Source organism: Bos grunniens, chromosome 1 (genome assembly GCF_055505025.1).
Source record: "Bos grunniens cultivar Pamir isolate PY7600 chromosome 1, Bosgru_T2T1.0, whole genome shotgun sequence".
NCBI classification, from domain to species: domain Eukaryota; kingdom Metazoa; phylum Chordata; class Mammalia; order Artiodactyla; family Bovidae; genus Bos; species Bos grunniens.
In genome coordinates this window covers 100,935,834-100,955,296 of record NC_141165.1, presented here as the reverse complement: position 1 = coordinate 100,955,296, position 19,463 = coordinate 100,935,834, and the positions used below count along the sequence as shown (strand labels likewise).

The following is a 19,463-nucleotide window of genomic DNA, read 5'->3' as shown; positions in this document are numbered from 1 at the left end:
CTCTAACTTCACATATCCTTCATAGCTGGTCTAGAACTCTACTTTAGAAGTGAAGATGACTTGCCATATAATATAATTCTTAGCCTTTGGGACCTCTCCTCAAACCAGGGTACAAAGAGTTCCATTTGAAAATTCTGCTCTGCGTTATACGTTAAAATTAGAAGAAATTCAGTGACACCAACAACAACAACAAAAAAGAAAGAAGTCCTTTCTTTTTTGAAGAAAACAGTCCTATTCACAATAGCATCAAAATAGAGTAAAATACTTAGGAATAAATTTGAGCAAGAAAGTAAAATACCTGTATACTGATAATTATAAAACACTGATGAAATATGCAAGCACATGAAAAGACATCTACTGTTCATGGATTGGAACAGTTAATATTGTTAAATTGTCCACACTACTCAAAGCAATATACAGATTCAAAAATGTATTCAGTCTCTATCAAAATTCCTGTGGTATTTTTCACAGAAATAGAAAAAAACAACCCTAAAATTCATATTCACAAAAGACGCCAAATAGCCAAAGCAATCTTGAGAAAGAAGAACAGAGTTGGAAACATAGAGCTGTGTTTCATTGCTAAGAACACTGAGTTCTCAAGTGATTGAGAAACCACACCCTGATTTCTCAATGTACTACAAAGAGGCAGTAATCAAACCAGTATGGTATATGCATAAACAGACATGTAGGCCAGTGGAGCAGAATAGAGAGCCTAGAAATATACCCAAACTAATTTTCAACAAAAGTACCAAGAGTACACACTGAAAAAGGACAGTCTCATCAATAAACGGTGCCTAGGAAACTGGATATCCACCTGCAAAAGAATTAAATTGGACCCTTTTCTTACACCATATACCAAAATCATCTCAAAATAGATTAAAATTTAAATATAAGACCTGAAACTATAAAAATCCTAGAAGAAAACTTAGGGGAAAAGTTCCTTGACATCAGTTGGCCTCATCTATGACTTCTTTGATATGACACCAAAAGTTCAGGCAACAAAAGCAAAAATAAACAAGTGTCCTACATCAAACTTAGAGAAAAAAACAAACTAAAAACCTCTTGCACAGCAAAGGAAACAACAACATGCAGAAGCAATCTATGGGTTGGGAGAAAATAAGTGCAAATCATATGTCTGATAAGGGGTTAAAACCAAAATATATTAGGAACTCCTTCAATTCAATAGCAAAACAAGAAACAACCTGGTAAAACATACACAAAAGACCCGAATGGACATTTTTCTAAGGGAGATATACAAATGGCCAAAAAGTATATGAAAAGCTGCTCATCATCACTAATCATTAGAGAAATTAAAATCAAAACCACAATGAAATATCTCCTCTTACCTGTTATCCAAAAAATTAAAGGTATCCTTGTGTTGGCAAGGATATGGAGAAAAGAGAACCCTGTACACTGTTAATGGGAGTATAAGACACAGACAGTGGTCATGTATGGATGTGAGAGTTGGACTATGAAGAAAGCTGAGCACCAAAGAATTGATGCTTTTGAACTGTGGTGTTGGAGAAGACTCTTGAGAGTCCCTTGGACTGCAAGGAGATCCAACCAGTCCATTCTGAAGGAGATCAGTCCTGGGTGTTCTTTGGAAGGACTGAGGTTGAAGCTGAAACTCCAGTACTTTGGCCACCTGATGTGAAGAGCTGACTCATTGGAAAAGACCCTAATGTTGGGAAATATTGAAGGCAGGAGGATAAGGGGATGACAGAGGATGAGATGGCTGGATGGCATACCTGACTCGATGCACATGAGTTTGAGTGAACTCCGGGAATTGGTGATGGACAGGGAGGCCTGGCGTGCTGTGGTTCATGGGGTCACAAAGAGTTGGACACGACTGAGTGACTGAACTGAACTGAAGATGCAGACTTTAACTGCAAATAGTATAAAAAACATGGAAAATGGTTTCTGAAGTTCCTCAGAAATTTAAAAGTAGAACTACTATTTGATGCAGGAATCTCTCTTTTTACTATATACAGAGAGGAAATGAAATAAGCCAAGTTTAAGAGATATTTGTGCCTCCATATTCACTGCATTATTCACGATAGCCAAGACATGAAAACAGTCTAAGTTCCCATTGACTAAAAAATATATATGTGTGTGTATATATATGTGTGTGTGTGTGTGTGTGTGTATATATATATATATATATATATAATTTGACCTTAAAAAAGGAGATCCTGATGTGCAACATGGGTGAGCATGGTGTACATTATGCTAAGTGAAATAAACCAGACACAGAAAGCAAAAGGACTACAGGATCTCACTCACATGTGAAATCTAAAAAGAGTCTACTCTGGAAGCAGACTATAATGGTAGTTACCAGGGGTGAGGAGATAGGAAAATGGGGCACTGTTGGTCAAAATGTACAAAGTTGGAGTTAAGAAGGTTTAATAAGTCTAGAGATCTAATGTATAGCATGATGAATAGCTAATTATACTGTAATGAATGTTGGAAATTTACTGAGAATAGATTTCACGCATTCTCATCACGTATACACAAAATTAACTGTGTAAAGAGATGACATATTAATGGGCTGAGTGTAGAAGTCATGTTACTATGTATATGTATATCAAATCATCCTGTGTACACATTCAGTTCAGTTCAGATCAGTTGCTCAGTCGTGTCTGACTCTTTGCAACCCCATGAATCGCAGCACGCCAGGCCTCCCTGTCCATCACCATCTCCCAGAGTTCACTCAAACTCACGTCCATCGAGTCGGTGATGCCATCCAGCCATCTCATCCTCTGTCATCCCCTGATTCCCCTGCCCCCAATCCCTCCCAGCATCAGAGTCTTTTTCCAATGAGTCAACTCTTCACATGAGGTGGCCAAAGTACTGGAGTTTCAGCTCTAGCATCATTCCTTCCAAAGAAATCCCAGGGCTGATCTCCTTCAGAATGGACTGGTTGGATCTCCTGTAGTCCAAGGGACTCTCAGGAGTCTTCTCCAACACCACAGCTCAAAAGCATCAATTCTTCGTCACTCAGCCTTCTTCACAGTCCAATTCTCACATCCATACATGACCACTGGAAAAACCATAGCCTTGACTAGATGGACCTTTGTTGGCAAAGTAATGTCTCTGCTTTTGAATATGCTATCTAGGTTGATCATAACTTTCCTTCCAAGAAGTAAGCGTCTTTTAATTTCATGGCTGCAGTCACCATCTGCAGTGATTTTGGAGCCCAAAAAAATAAATTCTGACACTGTTTCCACTGTTTCCCCATCTATTTCCCAAGAAGTGATGGGACCAGATGCCATGATCTTCGTTTTCTGAATGTTGAGCTTTAAGCCTACTTTTTCACTCTCCTCTTTCACTTTCATCAAGAGGCTTTTTAGTTCCTCTTCACTTTCTGCTATAAGGGTGGTATCATCTGCATATCTGAGGTGATTGGTATTTCTCCCAGCAATCTTGATTCCAGCTTGTTCTTCCTCCAGCCCAGCGTTTCTCATGATGTACTCTGCATACAGGAGACAGGGATCAAGACCATCCCCATGGAAAAGAAATGCAAAAAAACAAAATGGCTATCTGGGGAGACCTTACAAACAGCTGTGAAAAGAAGAGAAGTGAAAAGCAAAGGAGAAAAGGGAAGATATAAGCATCTGAATGCAGAATTCCAAAGAATAGCAAGAAGAGACAAGAAAGCCTTCCTCAGCAATCAGTGCAAAGAAATAGAGGGAAACAACAGAATGGGAAAGACTAGGGATCTCTTCAAGAAAATTAGAAACACCAAGGGAACATTTCATGCAAAGATGGGCTCGATAAAGGACAGAAATGGTATGGACATAACAGAAGCAGAAGATATTAAGAAGAGGTGGCAAGAATACACAGAAGAACTTTACAAAAAAGATCTTCATGACCAAAATAATCACGATGGTATGATCACTCACCTAGAGCCAGACATCCGGGAATGTGAAGTCAAGTGGGCCTTAGAAAGCATCACTACAAACAAAGCTAGTGGAGGTGATGGAATTCCAGTTGAGCTATTTCAAATCCTGAAAGATGATGCTGTGAAAGTGCTGCACTCAATATGCCAGCAAATATGGAAAACTCAGCAGTGGCCACAGGACTGGAAAAGGACAGTTTTCATTCCAATCCCAAAGAAAGGCAATGCCAAGGAATGCTCAAATTACCGCACAAATGCACTCATCTCACACGCTAGTAAAGCAATGCTCAAAATTCTCCAAGCCAGGCTTCAGCAATACGTGAACTGTGAACTTCCAGATGTTCAAGCTGGTTTTAGAAAAGGCAGAGGAACCAGAGATCAAATTGCCAACATCCGCTGGATCATCGAAAAAGCACGAGAGTTCCAGAAAAGCATCTATTTCTGCCTTATTGACTATGCCAAAGCCTTTGACTGTGTGGATCACAATAAACTGTGGAAAATTCTGAAAGAGATGGGAATACCAGACCACCTGACCTGCCTCTTGAGAAACCTATATGTAGGTCAGGAAGCAACAGTTAGAACTGGACATGGAACAACAGACTGGTTCCAAATAGGAAAAGGAATACATCAAGGCTGTATATTGTCACCCTGCTTATTTAACTTATACACAGAGTGTACACATTAAGTATATATAATTTTATTTAAAAATTAAAGAATGAGTAAGTACAATAAATTCAGTGAAAATGAAGCAAGCATGATGAGGTTATGATTTACTACTGAGATGGTCCACAGAAAGCTGTAGTTCTTGGCCACAGTGTGATGGATTGACAAGTAATAAACAGAATTCTGAAAAGCATGGCCATGGTGAGGATGCTTGAAGGAAATGGGGAAAGAGAGACAAAGAAGAAAAGGAAGAGTGTTAGCATGGGTAGTGCCTTTCTCAGTGGGTTACCAAAAGCAACAGAGGAAACTTGGCATGGAAAACAATTAAAGTACCTGGTTCATAGCATCAAAATGTTACATTTTATTATTAGTTCCCTTAAATCTCTTTGAGGGCTTGCCAGGTGGCTCAGTGATAAAGAATCGACCTGCAAAGCAGGAGATGAGGTTTAGATCCCTGGGTCTGGAAGATCACCTGGAGAAGGAAATGGCAACCAACTCCGGTCTTCTTGCCTGGGAAATCCCATGGACAGTGTAGCCTGGCGGGCTACAGTCCATGGAGTCGCAAAAAATTCAGACACAACTTAACAACTAAACAACAACAATGGTAAATCCCTTTGGGAACATGATAGGAACCCAGGGTAGGAAATAGAGTGGTTGATTAATTAACCAGTCTGTTTTTGTCTAAAGTGTGTGATTATGTTTTAATTTAAAAAAAAAATCTAGAATTGTGTGTGAGATAGATTTGGATGTCAGTGAAGATCACCAAGATCATGTTCTCACGAGTGAAGGAGGGAAGTGGGCGTGAGAAAAGGCAGGTATCTGTAAAGTTGGCCTGAAAGGTCACATGTTTATTATATTCTCACTTCTCTGCTTTCCCCCTCACTCACTGTACTTCACCAAGTTCGGCCCCCTTGCTGTCCCTCCGACATGCCCTAGTCACTCCCACATAAGGTCTTCTCACCTGTTTCCTCTGCCTAGAAATTCTTCCCCTGAAAATCTGCATGGCTTACACACCATCTTCTCCCAGTCTTTGTTCAAATGTCACCTTCTCGATGTGGCTTTCCACGACCAACTCATTTCAAACTGCAGTACCTTCTCTCTCACTTCCTGTCCTCTTTCCCTGTTTTATTTTTCTCCTGACTGTCTTTTCACATCTTGTATAATTTACTTGTCTGACTTTTCCCCACAAGAAAGTAAATCCCATGAGGACTGGATTTTGGGGTCTGATTTGTCTCTGATAAATCTCCATCACCTAGAACAATGATAATACATGGTCATCAGTAAGTATCGGTAACTCAATAAAGCCTTGGGGGAGAAGGAGTTAAGGGTATTTTCTAAAGCGTGAAGGAGAAAGTGATTAACAAAGGAAGGGTTTTAGAAAGGGAAGAAGAAGGCTCTCTAAAGGAAAAAGGACCTGGTCAGGACCTGAACACTGAGTAGTCTCATGACAGGAAACTAAGAAGTGATGATGGGAGAGAGGAGAGAAGCCGAGGCTATAAAGGTTTCCGTTCTGGGTGGTTGTGTGTTAGGGACCATGACCAAACACGTCCATGACTAAGCCCTGGTTCTGGTAACGTGAGCTGCAACAAGGATCTCTGCACTATAAAGCCACCAGAAAGGAAGGAATGTGATCTTTGGTGTCAGACAGGCTTGGATTCAATTCTTATCTCTGCCACCTACTAGCTCTGTAACCCAGGGAAAGTTATTTCGCTTCTCTAATACTGTTTCCTTATATTAAAAAACAAAGTCATATTATCACATAGTTATTAAGAGTATGAAATGTGAAAATGCATAAAGAGCAAGTCTAAAGCTAAGGCTTTACACATTCCAAGCCAAGAAGGATGCTGTGATGATAGGAAGAGTCCAGTAAGCAAAATTAATCTTAAAATAAATCAGCACCTTGTATTTTTTAATTCCTTGAAGAAGAAAGCAATGACCAAATCAATTCCTTTTGTTGTGATCATTGCCATTGTATCCTTTATCCTCCACTTGCCTCACATCACAACTGCTCACCTGTCTTTTATATGGCACACAGTCATCCATGTTAAATAATTAATTTAAATTGTTTGGAAAATATTTCAGACTTTTCCCAAATTAATCACCGTAAGGCCTCTAGCATTTCCCTGCCCTTCCCTCTCTGGCAGTGAGAGGGACAGTCACTGGGAAGATGGCTAGAGTCCAGGTTAAGAGGCTGGGTTTTGCTTTCTAATGTCACAAACAGCCAGCCAAATTGGCTCTTACAGAACATGTTCTGTCTCCTACATTCAACTCAGAACTGACTAGAGTTGACTTCCGACTTAATTGAATTTCTAGTGATAACATAAAGGGTAATTTTTAACCTCAGTGAAAAAACATTTTAAGTTTTAATAGAAATGGGCTTCAAAAAGTTTCAAATCTCATCTAACCTCATGGCAGTTCATGAATTAATATAGCAAGACATTTTCTATAAAGCAATATTTTCTTCTAAACCCCTTCTTCTTTCCTAGAAACCAAGGCTCATGGTTATGTATCTCTGGACATGTACAAGGCTAAATAACAGTAAATATTCAAACTGAAGAAGAAATAAACAACCAGCAAACAATATCTAGCTATCTAAACAAAGCAAATAACTGTCTATCATGGGGTAATACTTGCTGTATTACTTGCCTACAAAGTATGTCATAATATAAGGCCAACTATTGAATGCTGAAGAGGATTTGCCATGTTGTGAATGCAAACATAACCTTGAAACAGAAAAGACAAAAGGCAAGTATGACTTATTCACATGGCAGACTATATAATACGAATCTTTTATAAAGACTTGACTGAACGGAGTATGAAGACAAGTCTTTTAAAATGCTGTACTTGATGTCAAGAGATTGTCAGATACACATGTCCCCTTAAAGTTACAGAATCTCCAGGTCAGGCTCTAGGAAGCGATTGCTTTCAGAAACAGAGTTAAAATAAAGCCAGTGAGAAATAAGCATTGCTGGCCACCACCAATGTGCCACAGTTTGATCACTGTCCTACTGATGCTGAGGCCACGAGTGTGCATGGTGATGGCACTCAGTTCAGTTCGACACACAGAACAAATACTGAGGGCTTGCAAAGGCCCAGCCCTGGAACAGACCGGTACCACCCATTGCTGTTACTAAACCACTGTACATGAGGCTATTGCAGGGTCTCTGCACTCGCTGTGTCCTTGGCCTGAAAGCTCCCACAGCCCTTCCCCTGTATCCATTTTCCCTCTACATCCCTAGGGCAGCCTTCCTGAGACGCTGACTAGGCCTTCCCTCCTTCAGTGTTCTCATATTTGGATCGATTTCTGTGAGTCTCTAACGCCATATCCTCTGTGAACCTAAACTCCAGAGAAACTGATCACTGCGTCCCCAGTGCTGAGCAAAATGCCTGGAAGACAGAGGCTCCCAAATTCTGGGTGAATAAATGAAAGAACATGGACAGGAAATGGAAAGAGATACCAATGCTGAGATTGTTGAAGTTGGGTCATGTAATGCCAAGGGGCCTTAATCTTGAACTGTTGTGTAAAGCCATCTCTGGATGGCTTCAGCTCTGACTTCTGCATGGTAAACAAAGTCCTAGAGTAAAGGGGTCACTCTTTCCATAACCCATGCAATTTGATACAGACCCTTAGGCCAAGATCAGAACAAAATTCAGCTGGAGATGAGTAAGACTGAAATGATCTTGGGCCCCTTTAAGAAAGTGATAGGTGCCATTGATCTTTTTGTTCCCAGAAGCTTATCGACATGTATTCAGCCCTCAACAAGCTCCACAGGCCTGCTCATGACAGGACGCATAGAGCTGTTCTCTAAACCAGGCAAGAGACAGAGTGAAGCGAGGATCAAGGCAGCATGCATGTCTTGGCAGTGTTCCTCTTTTCAGTGGTCCACGAACACCACTTGTTAGATGGAGTTGAATGAATTCTTCCCCTGCAGTAAATCTGCAGTAAGCAAGGATTTATGTCACATTATTTTTTGACCTCCAGAAAAGAACATTTAATCAGTCGTTTTAATACAAATGAAATTTCCAGTTATCATACCCAGTGACTCCTGCCAGAATTAAATCATATGTTACCAATCAGTGCCAGCACCCAGTGTGGGCAATCAGAAAATGTCTGTTCATTCTAAGTAAGAAGTATTTTCAGAGATGGCTGGCAGTTGCTTATTAGCCTGAGATTTCTAAGTGATGGTGGTGAAAAAGAAGTGAAAGTCTCTCAGTCGTGTTGGACTCTTTGCGACCCCATGGACTATGCAGTCCATGGAATTCTCCAGGCCAGAATACTGGAGTGGGTAGCCTTTCCTTTCTCCAGGGGATCTTCCCAATCCAGGGATCAAATCCAGGTTTCCCACATTGCAGTTGGATTCTTTACCAGCTAAGCCACAAGGGAAGCTCTCACAAAAAAAATACAAAGTTCTCTGATTATTGCTTCCTCATTCTTTTTCTTCATTGTCATTACCATTGTTATGATCGTATCACCAATGTTTAAGCCATTTCTTTCTGCCTTCACTTACTAAGTCACTTGGTGAATACTGTGAAGGTCAGCTCTCAGATTGAGAGGGAGAGAAAGAGGGAGGGAGGAAGAGTGGATAAATGAATGAATAAAAGATGCTGGTCCATGGGAGGGGAGATAAGAGACTGCTGACTGACAATGAAAGCCATGTGTTTTCCCATGCAAGGAACAGAGTCCCAGAGTAAAGGGATCACTTTTTTCTCATCCTTCTGAGAATTGTCTAAAACATGGATATCTTTCTTGTTTTTCCTTTCCCCTCCCCATTTCCTCTTTTACCTTTTCTTCCTATAGTAATTAGGAGGAGCAGAAGCACATCATATCTTTCAGTATCCCACAGTAGCCAATGATTACTTATAGCTAGTTATTTACTTCTCTCTATTTTTTACCTTGTTTTGTATGGTTATGAAAAAAAAAAGTCTGTTGCTAAGTTGCATCTGACTTTTTGTGACGCTATGGACTGTAGCGCGCCAGGCTCCTCTGCCCATGGGATTTCCCAGGCAAGAACACTGAAGTGGGTTGTCATTTCCTTCTCTAGTGGCTCTTCCCTAAACCTGGGTCTCCTGCATTGGCAGGCAGATTCTTTATCACTGAGCCACCAAGGAAAACACATAATCACGCAAAATTTTAAAAATAGATAACTGAAGAAATTACTGCAAAGAGGACAAAGATAAAGCCATCTTGATAAGAGAGAAATTCAAATTCACTCTTTGATCCATAGGTTCATAAAATCATAATGAACCAGTTGTGGAGCCATGAAATTAAAAGACGCTCCTTGGAAGAAAAGCTGTGACAAACCTAGACAGCATATTAAAAAGTGGAGACATCACTTTGCCTACAAAATTCTGCATAGTCAGAGCTATGGTTTTACAGTAGTCATGTATGGATATGAGAGTTGGACCATAAAGAAAGCTGAGTGCTGAAAAATTGATGGTTTTGAACTGTGGTGTTGGAGAAGACTCTTGAGAGTCCCATGGACTGCAAGGAGTTCAAACCAGTCAGTCCTAAAGGAAATGAACCCTGACTATTCATTGGAAGGACTGATGCTGAAGCTGAAACTCTAATACTCTGGCCACCTGATGCGAAGAGCTGACTCATTTGAAAAGACCCTGATGCTGGAAATAATCGAAGGCGGGAGGAGAAGGGGACGACAGAGGATGAGATGGTTGGATGGAATCACCGAGTCGATGGACATGACTTTGAGTAAGCTCTGGAAGTTGGTGATGGACAGGAAAGCCTGACGTGCTGCCATCCGTGAGGTTACAGATTCGCACACAACTCAGGTGACTGAACAAGTTGTGGAGGAGACGCACAGCTGCTCTTCATGCAGAGACTTCCTGATAAGTCCACTAGAGGGCGCGGTGGAGCACAGTCAGCAGAAAGCTCATGGGGAGTGAAGTGACTGACCTCCCCAGCAACCTTGTCAGGATTAGCCAATGGGTGAATGCCAGTGCTCAATTCCCTATGTGTCCAGAAATGTGATCCCAATACTCAGTTTGAGACAATCTGAGCTTACTCTGCAAATACTTCATGTATCCTGTAAGCAGTCTTTTGGTGTGTTTTTTTCCTATCACTTGATGAGTGGTGGAAGGCAATGAGGTAGACGTTACAATGACTTCACAGGTATGTGAAACCACTAGGGGCTCAGTGAGGTGAAAGAGGAGAGTTGCAGGTGACTCTGCCAGGAGAAATGACTGCTCCATCATAGAACTAGTGCCCAGTAGGCTGCCGTTCTCTTCTCCCCCGACAGGTAGCCGTTTTCTGGTACAGCCTTTTGGAATGTAGTTCTTGACTTGGGCCAGCCTAGGGAAGGAAGGATTGGTTACCTCACATCAGCCCCCTTCTAGAAGGACTGGGGAAATGGGAGCAATGGTAGAACTCATCAGGAGATTCAAGTCATCTATTGTTACGATATGCTTGTGTTTTCAACACCTGAGCTAAACTGCAGATGAGCTGTTGTATAGCTTCTAAGATTACTTTTTAGCCCTTACCTCATGCCAGGCATTCTTCTAAGTACTTTATACACTCACCCTATAGAAAAGTACTATTATTTTACATGTGAGGAATTTGAGAAAGAGAGAAAGGTCAGTAGATTCTACCAAGATCACACATCTAACTTCGAACTAAGGCAGGCTTCAGTTCATGTTATCTGGTTCTGGAATTGATGCTTTTAATAGCTAAGCTACAAATCTCCAAATGATTTGCAAAACTGTCTCGTAGACTCTGGATGCAGTATCATGTGTCTAATGCAATGGCTTCCTAGCAGTTAGGAGCCAGATGGAAATCTGTTTTCTTGGCAGCATTTGACTGCATTGACCCAACATCTGGCACATAGTCTTCCCTCACAAATATTTGCTGAGTTGGGCTGACTGGCCCTGCTTTTGGAAATCCTCCGTCACCTTGGCTTCTCTAATAATGTAGCCCCTGACTTTCTTGCAGCCTCCCTGGCTCCTCCTTCTCAATCTCCCTTTCTCCTGCCAGTATGTTACATGAAAGTTTTCCCCATCATTCCATCCTAGGCTCTGTCTTCTCCCAGGACCCATCCTCCTTGGAGCTCTCAGTTACTCCAATTACTGTCTACACACTGATGTCTCACAAATATTCATTTGCAACCTAATTTCACTCCTAAGATTCAGACTCACATGACCAGCCCTCTGCTGGAAGATGATATCTCATATGCAGTCAAAAGCAATCTGTCCCAATTTTATTTCATTTTTGTACCTCCGGGCCTTCCAAGGTTATTTTTCCTGTTTATTTGCTCAGATAACGACACCTTGATCCAAACACCTGCCCAAGCTGGAAAACTGGGAGTTATTCTGACTTCTCTCTTTTATTTATTTCCTACATTCAGCTATGTACCAACCCTGTCGGGCCCACACTTGAAACTTTCCCACTTCTTTTCTTCCCTATAGCCTTCACCCTAGAGTCCAGGCCACCTTCACTTACCCTGGGGCATGGCATCTTGTAAGGACCAGCTGGACAGTATTCCTCTGTGGAATTTTAAGGATGTAACTTCTTACTTCATCCTCATCTCTTTACTGCTCACAGAGTGCCTTCAATATTCTCACCAGACTTCAGTTGTCTCACACTGCTTGGAGCATTCTGCTCCTTGATTGCTCTCTTTCTCTGTGTCTTGCTAATTCTTGTCAGTCTTCAAGCCTAGTTGTTAAGTCACTTCTTCCAGAAAATCTTCCCTGAGTTCCATGCCTTGGTTATGCGTTCCTCCTCTGGAATCTCACAGCACTGTGTATTTTTTCCACCAGAGTACTTCCCATCTTATACTGCAGTTCTTTTTCACTCTTTATGAGGGAAAGGAAACAACCTGCAATAACAACAAATTCCAAAATTGCATTTCTTCATTTATACTTGATATAAATTTATTTATCCTAACAGAGTCAATATAAGGCCAAGCTAGTAGCTGAGTGCTCTGCTCCACAGTTATTTGACACCCCAGGCTTCCAGCTTTGTTACATGTGATGCTGACTTCCAAATCACTCTGCATCATAATATCTGGATAGCTCATGAAGAAAGATCATGTAGGATCGTGTGTGGGATGTTTTTATATGACAAGCCTTGAAGCAACAGCCATCACTCTTACTCACAGTCTATTGCCTGGGACTTGATACATGGCCACCACATCGAACTGCACAGGAGGCTGGGAAGTGTAGTTTCTCTGTGCCTGAAAGAAGAGAACTGGGTCTGGTGATCAACCAGTAATCTGCCACAATGACCTTTTTTCTCACTAAATTATATGTTCCGTGAGGGCAGGGGCAAAAATTCTCTTTTTCTGCACTTTATCCTCAATGCTAACTCGCTAAGTATTTGTTGAATAAATGAAACTGTGTGTATCCTGTCTTTAAAAGACTTTTTTTCTGCCCATCCTGATGCTGGCTGCACATTTTTTTCCTCAAATAGCATCATCTGAAACAGCATCTAACATGTCTGACTGATTCATGGAGCTGGGGTGTAGTATGTCTTTGGTGTTCATTGGTAGGCTGTGTTGCAAAATGATGCTTGTTGATCATCTCTTATGTGACCTACAACTGGTGCTAATGGTAAAGAAATCACCTGCCAATGTAGGAGACATAGGAGAAGCGGGTTCAATTCCTGGGTCAGGAAGATTCCCTGGAGAAGGATATGGCAACCCACTCCAGTATTCTTACTTGGAGAATCCCATAGACCGAGGAGCCTGGCAGGCTACAGTCCATAAGTTGCATAGAGTTGGACATGACTGAAGTGACTTCACACACACACACACACACACACACGAGCCACGATGCCAATTTATTTATTTATCTTATATATACTTCTTTCAGAGATTCAATTACCCTTGTTTTCTATTTAAGGCATGCCCTTTCCAGGAACTGAGATATCTGAGAAGTTGCCAGGCTATTCACTACTAATTAAAGCTTGAGGGTGAAAGAATATATTGGCTGCCATACTGTAAAGATACTGAGAATATTGTACACATTTTACAGTACCCTTTTTATAGAAACTGGGGAGAAAATTCTTTCTAATCATAATAAAAAGAATAGCAGTTATTTTCTTTAAAATTGATTGTTTTTTATCTTATAATGTTCATCAGTGGTATAACAAATGCTCTTTATTTCTTAACATTGTTACTAGAACATTCTGACCAAATGTGCAGTCCATATCTAAGAGAATATTACATCAAGAAATACATTATGTAATATCCCCAGCTAGGTTTTAACAACACTCAACATTCTTTATCTAACTTTATTTTTCCTACCCTTATTTTCCCTTTCTATCCACTTCTTTTATCTTCTTGTATTTGCATATTTATGTAAGCCTCCATGAATATGTTTTGGAGCAAAGGAGAAATACATAGAAATAAAATCTATTAAACATTTGTCTTCCCAAGAGACATAACATGTTTCAGTGGCTATAGTTGAGTATTTTTGTGTTTCAATCTACCTTGCTTTATCTCTAGAGGTATTTTCAAATGAAAATGAATTAGTCTTTCATTTTGGGGGGAAGGGAAGAAGGAGGAAAAATGGGAAATTATGGCTTATGAAGATTAAGATGATTTAGAAAGCTAAGAATTGAAGTAAATGTGAAACCATATTTCATATGTGAAAAAATTATATATAATTGTGAAAATTCACTACAAGATAAGTTCCATAAGGGTGAAGATCTTGTCTTCATTGTTCCAACTGCATGTGAATCATCTTGCACATAGTAGACACTAAAATAAAATATTTTGAAAGTATGAATGTAATACACTTGTACTAAGGAGAACTGGGTTAATATAAAATAAATAATATTGAGCATTGGGTGTGCAACCACAAGCATAGAACTTTTGGACTCTATAATTTATAAAATGAAGCCATCAGACTATGTGTGCACTAAGATTTAGTGGCACCCCACTCCAGTACTCTTGCCTGGAAAATCCCATGGACGGAGGAGCCTGGTGGGCTGCAGTCCATGGGGTCACTAGAGTCAGACACAACTGAGCGACTTCCCTTTCACTTTTCACTTTCATACATTGGAGAAGGCAATGGAACCCCACTCCAGTATTCTTGCCTCGAAAATCCCATGGACGGAGGAGCCTGGTGGGCTGCAGTCCATGGGGTCACTAGAGTCAGACACAACTGAGCGACTTCCCTTTCACTTTTCACTTTGATACATTGGAGAAGGCAATGGCACCCACTCCAGTACTCTTGCCTGGAAAATCCCGTGGACGGAGGAGCCTGGTGGGCTGCAGTCCATGGGGTCGCTAGAGTTGAACACAACTGAGCGACTTCCCTTTCACTTTTCACTTTCATACATTGGAGAAGGAAATGGCAACCCACTCCAGTGTTCTTGCCTGGAGAATCCCAGGGACGGGGGAGCCTGGTGGGCTGCCGTCTATGGGGTCGCACAGAGTCGGACACGACTGAAGCGACTTAGCAGCAGCAGCAGCAGCAAGATTCTTTCTAAATCCAATACTCCATGTTCTACATGTCACCTTTTTTAAGTATAGTGGCACATTTAAACATATGAAAGTAAATTCCTATGACAGTTTGGAAATTTTGTTTTCAAAATAGGTTATCGAACTCCATCATCAACAGCCCATGTAGATGTGAGCACATCAACTTCAAACGTCATCCCTCCAAGTGTTCAAAGTGAGTAGCAAGACTCCTCATGTGACTCCAAAGAGACAATACAACCACAGATTTTATTGCAGCTATAATATTGAGGTTTGGGGGAAAACTGCATTTTTCATTTTATGTTTATATTTTGCTTTTGAGTTACTCTGTGGGAAATTGTAATCCAGTGACTATATATTGATGTGACAATTACTATAATCTTAAAAATATGGATTGGTGATTTGTTATTCCATTGTACCTGTCATTTGTCATGGGATTTTTAGAGTAATATTAAAGTAATCTTGAGAGTACTCCCGGTGATCTGAGTTGGTGACAAGAAGAGAAAAAAAAAGAAAATCTCTGCTTTCTTTGGGCATTAAACATAAACTACAGACTTTAGCTTAACACAAGCCAGCTAGCGTTCTCTGTGTCAGGAAGCATTATTTTCAATTTCAGATTTCCCTGAAGTCATACAGACTAAAAATTCAGCACATCAAAGTAAAATTAAATTACAACGTTATTAGAAAATAGAATTGTGAAATTTTTGTCTTTCAGCCAGTAATTCCGATGTGCCTACCCGAGGCTTCAACTACTCCTGGACTTCCAGTGGGAAAGACGCCAAACACTGTGAGTGAAATGTGAGTCCCTGGAGTCCTCCGGGCCTCACTCATTTATCCAATACATATACTGAACAACTACTGTGTGCTTTGTTTATGATCACATTAACAAATGTTTACAAGGCATCGACCATATTTAAAGCATTGTTGTGGATGCTGGGGATATCTGTAAGCAAAACAGGTCTAAGTTCCACAATCGGGTGGATGAGAGACAGACAAATAATGAAAAGTGATATGGAGAAAACGAAGCAGAGAAGGGAGACAGAGAGAACCAAGAGCGAGAGGGCAGTGCCCTTCTAGTTAAGGTGGTCTTGGAAGGCCCTCCTGAGCAAAGTGACATCTGAATAAAGTGGAGATGAAAAAGCAAACTATGAGTAGATCTGGGGGAAAAGAGAACTCTCTAGAATGTGCATATCACTAGAAAAAGGAAAAAAAAGAAGCTCAGTGTGAAGCACAAAAATAGTTTGTTACTTGCCATGTGACCAAGTAGCAACGGGGTCTGTTGATGCTGCCTTAGCAGGTATTGACAGGGTCTAAAAAGGAAATACACTGCCTGTTAGTGGTCAAGACGAAGATGAGTGTGGTCTTAAGTGGCAAAGGATGTGGCTGAAGCAAAGAGAAGTGAAGCCCCTGGGTACCACAGGTTCAGGACTCCGAATTTAATTCCTGGGCGCTTTGCCACAGAGTAAATGTGCGTGTGCCTTTTAAAAAGCATTTAAATTATACATTGAAAACCTCCAAACATCTTTTATACCCACTGACTCAGTCATCTCACTGATGGGAACTTGTCCTTAGGAAATAAATCAAAGAGGAAAAAGGAACCTATATAATATTTATCTTTGAGCATTATTTATCTTTTTTATGGACTTCAGGCTTCCCAGGTGGCTCAGTGGCAAAGAATCTGCCTGCTGATACAGGAGATGAAAGAGACACAAGTTTGACCCCTGTGTTGGGAAGATCCCCTGGAGTAGGAAATGGCAACCCACTCCAGTCTTCTTGCCTGGAAAAGTCAATGGACAGGAGCCTGGCATGCTATAGTCCACGGGATCACAATGCATCGGACACGACTGAGTGACTGAGCTTGAGCTCGATGGAGCTCAGGTTCACAAATTTAGGTTAATCATAATCTTCAGTTCATGATACTTTCATCATTAGTCTAGGCATGACCCTCTGTAATTGAATGTAATATATATCTCTCAACAAATATGTTGATAATATAACAGACACCTGTGAACATAGTACCCAAATACAAGAATGGAAAGGAAGAGAGAGACCACACAGGAGAGGAGAAAAAGCACACAAAGAGATCACAGGCAGCATGACCGTGATGTATGTCAAAGGTGGTGTCCAGAGTGCTGTGCAGACACCATTCAGCAAGTGGACCCAGGAATGCTGATTTTTTTAATAAGAAAAACACATTAAAATGTACCCCCACCATGTACATTACACAAAAATAAACTCCATATAGTTTAAAATATTTATGTCAAAAAGCCAAATATTAAAACATGTAATAAAATCAGGGTGATTTCCTTCCCAGCTTCGGGCTAGGGAAGGGCAGAGGAAAGAAGAGACACTAGACATAAAAATGACTGAAAAATTAAATTAAGAAAATTCTTTTCCTTACGACTCCTTCAAGAAAGTTTTTAAAAAGGCAAGCTGTAATCTGGGAGAAGATATTTGCCACATGTTTGAAAAAGGATCAAAAATATATAGTTGACAAAGGATCAAAACTTTAAATCAAGAATATATAAAGAACGTCTACAAAGCAGTTTTTTAAAAGACAAAAAGCAGTAGGAAATGAGCAAATAGGTACATCACAGAAGGCAACATCTAAGTAGCCAGAAAACATTTAGAGATTCTAAGCCTCTCTAACAATCAGGACATGCCAGTGAAGACTAAAGTCAGAAAGTTATTTTATACATAACCAATTTGCAAAAATGAACAAGTCTAAAATTGCCGAGAGTTGTATAGGATGCAGATCAATGAAATTTGTTATATGTTGCTGGTGAGAGTATTAATTATTACCATCTCTTTCCACTACTTAGGCATTATTTTTTATAGCTAAAGAGTTTTATACCAGACAATCCAACACTTCTACTTCAAGTATTAGTCACTCAGTCATGTTTCAGCCCCATGTACCATAGCCCACCAGGCTCCTGTGTCCATGGGATTCTCCAGGCAGGAATCCTAGAGTGGGTAGCCATTCCCTTCTCCAGGGAATCTTCCTGACCTAGGGATGGAACCCACGTCTGCTGCACTGCAGGCAGATTCTTAACCAGGGAAGCCCACTCCTATATAAATACCCTCCCCCAAAAATAAACTATTACATGTGTCCAGGAGATTTGTATACAAATGTTGGTGAGGGGAACACTGCTTATAATAACAACAAAAAATAAAACTGTAAATAATCTATAGTTAGGAGTGTAGATAAGTAAGTTGTAATATAATCATAAAATACTATGCAACAATGAAAAATGAGTGAATGTCAGTCACATATGGCAGCGTGAATGAATTCTATTAGCACTATGTTGAATCAAAAAAGTAAATGCCAAGTGACAGTATATGGAATGATAAATTCAAGTAAAATTTATTTTTTAAATTTAAAAAGTTTTTTTTCAATTTGTTTTGAAATATAGTTGATTCACAATGTTGTGTTAGCTTCAAGTGTACAGCAAAGTAATTCAGTTATACATATACATAAATATATGTTCTTTTTTTACATTCTCTCTCACTGTAGGTTATTACAAAATATTGAGTATAGTTTCCTCTGCTATACAGTAGGTCCTTTGTTGATTATCTATTTTATATATAGTAATGTGTATTTTAATCCCAATCTAATTTACCCCTTCCCTGTCCTCCCCTTTGGTAACCATAAGTTTCTATGTCTGTGAGTCTATTTCTGTTTTGTAAATAAGTTCATTTGTATCATTCTTTTAATTCCACATAAAAGTAATATAATATGATGTTTGTCTTTCTCTGCCTAGCTTACTTCGCTTAGTGTGATACTATTTAGGTTTAAAACAAGTATTAATATAACCAAATAGTATATGGCTTAGATTTAATATTTGATAAAAATTTAAAATATGTAGACAATATTCAGACAATGTTTGCTTTTGAATGGACATACAAAAGATAGGAGAGGGAGTAAACATTTATAATGTTATTTATATAATTCCAAAATCTGTGTATGAGTTGGAGAATTATTAAGGAAAAATATGTTCAATAATAAGAGAATGTGGAATAGGATGAGATAACAACTCAATGAATATTATGAAGCCAAACAAAACAATAGCCAGTATGTACTACAGTGAGAAGAAATGATCTGCTTAATTGGAGGTTTTGAATTTTTCACTTATTGCTTTATTTAAATTATTACATTAGCATCTGTGCCCATACTAAAATCCTCTTCATCCAGTGCATCACAACAGTATGCAGTACAGAGACCACCCAAGGTACTTTTTGCCCTAGAAACTAGAAAATTGAAAGGGTCTTATTTGAAAGTGCTTCCTAATTTACACAGGAATATTTTTATTCTTTTTAATAGAGTTCATAATGAAATAAACTATTGTAATCCTTCACAGTTTCTCTCCTTCCCCACTTGAAAACTTCATTTATCCTTAGACATCTGTTTATCATTCTTATCATAAAAATAGCCTTAGAAATTGTGAACTCTAGGAAGGGACTCTAAAACC

At 39.8% G+C, this 19,463-nt stretch overlaps 1 protein-coding gene across 2 annotated transcripts in view; it reads left to right on the top strand.

Moving 5' to 3' along the window:
- Positions 1-19,463, top strand: part of CD96 (CD96 molecule) — a 96,678-nt gene that overhangs the window by 63,577 nt on the left and 13,638 nt on the right. For both annotated transcript variants that reach the window (XM_086407187.1, XM_086407198.1), the window contains exons 9-10: positions 15,113-15,190; positions 15,710-15,781. In XM_086407187.1, coding sequence (XP_086263313.1) covers positions 15,113-15,190; positions 15,710-15,781 — 150 coding nt within the window. The remainder of the gene's footprint in view (positions 1-15,112; positions 15,191-15,709; positions 15,782-19,463) is intronic.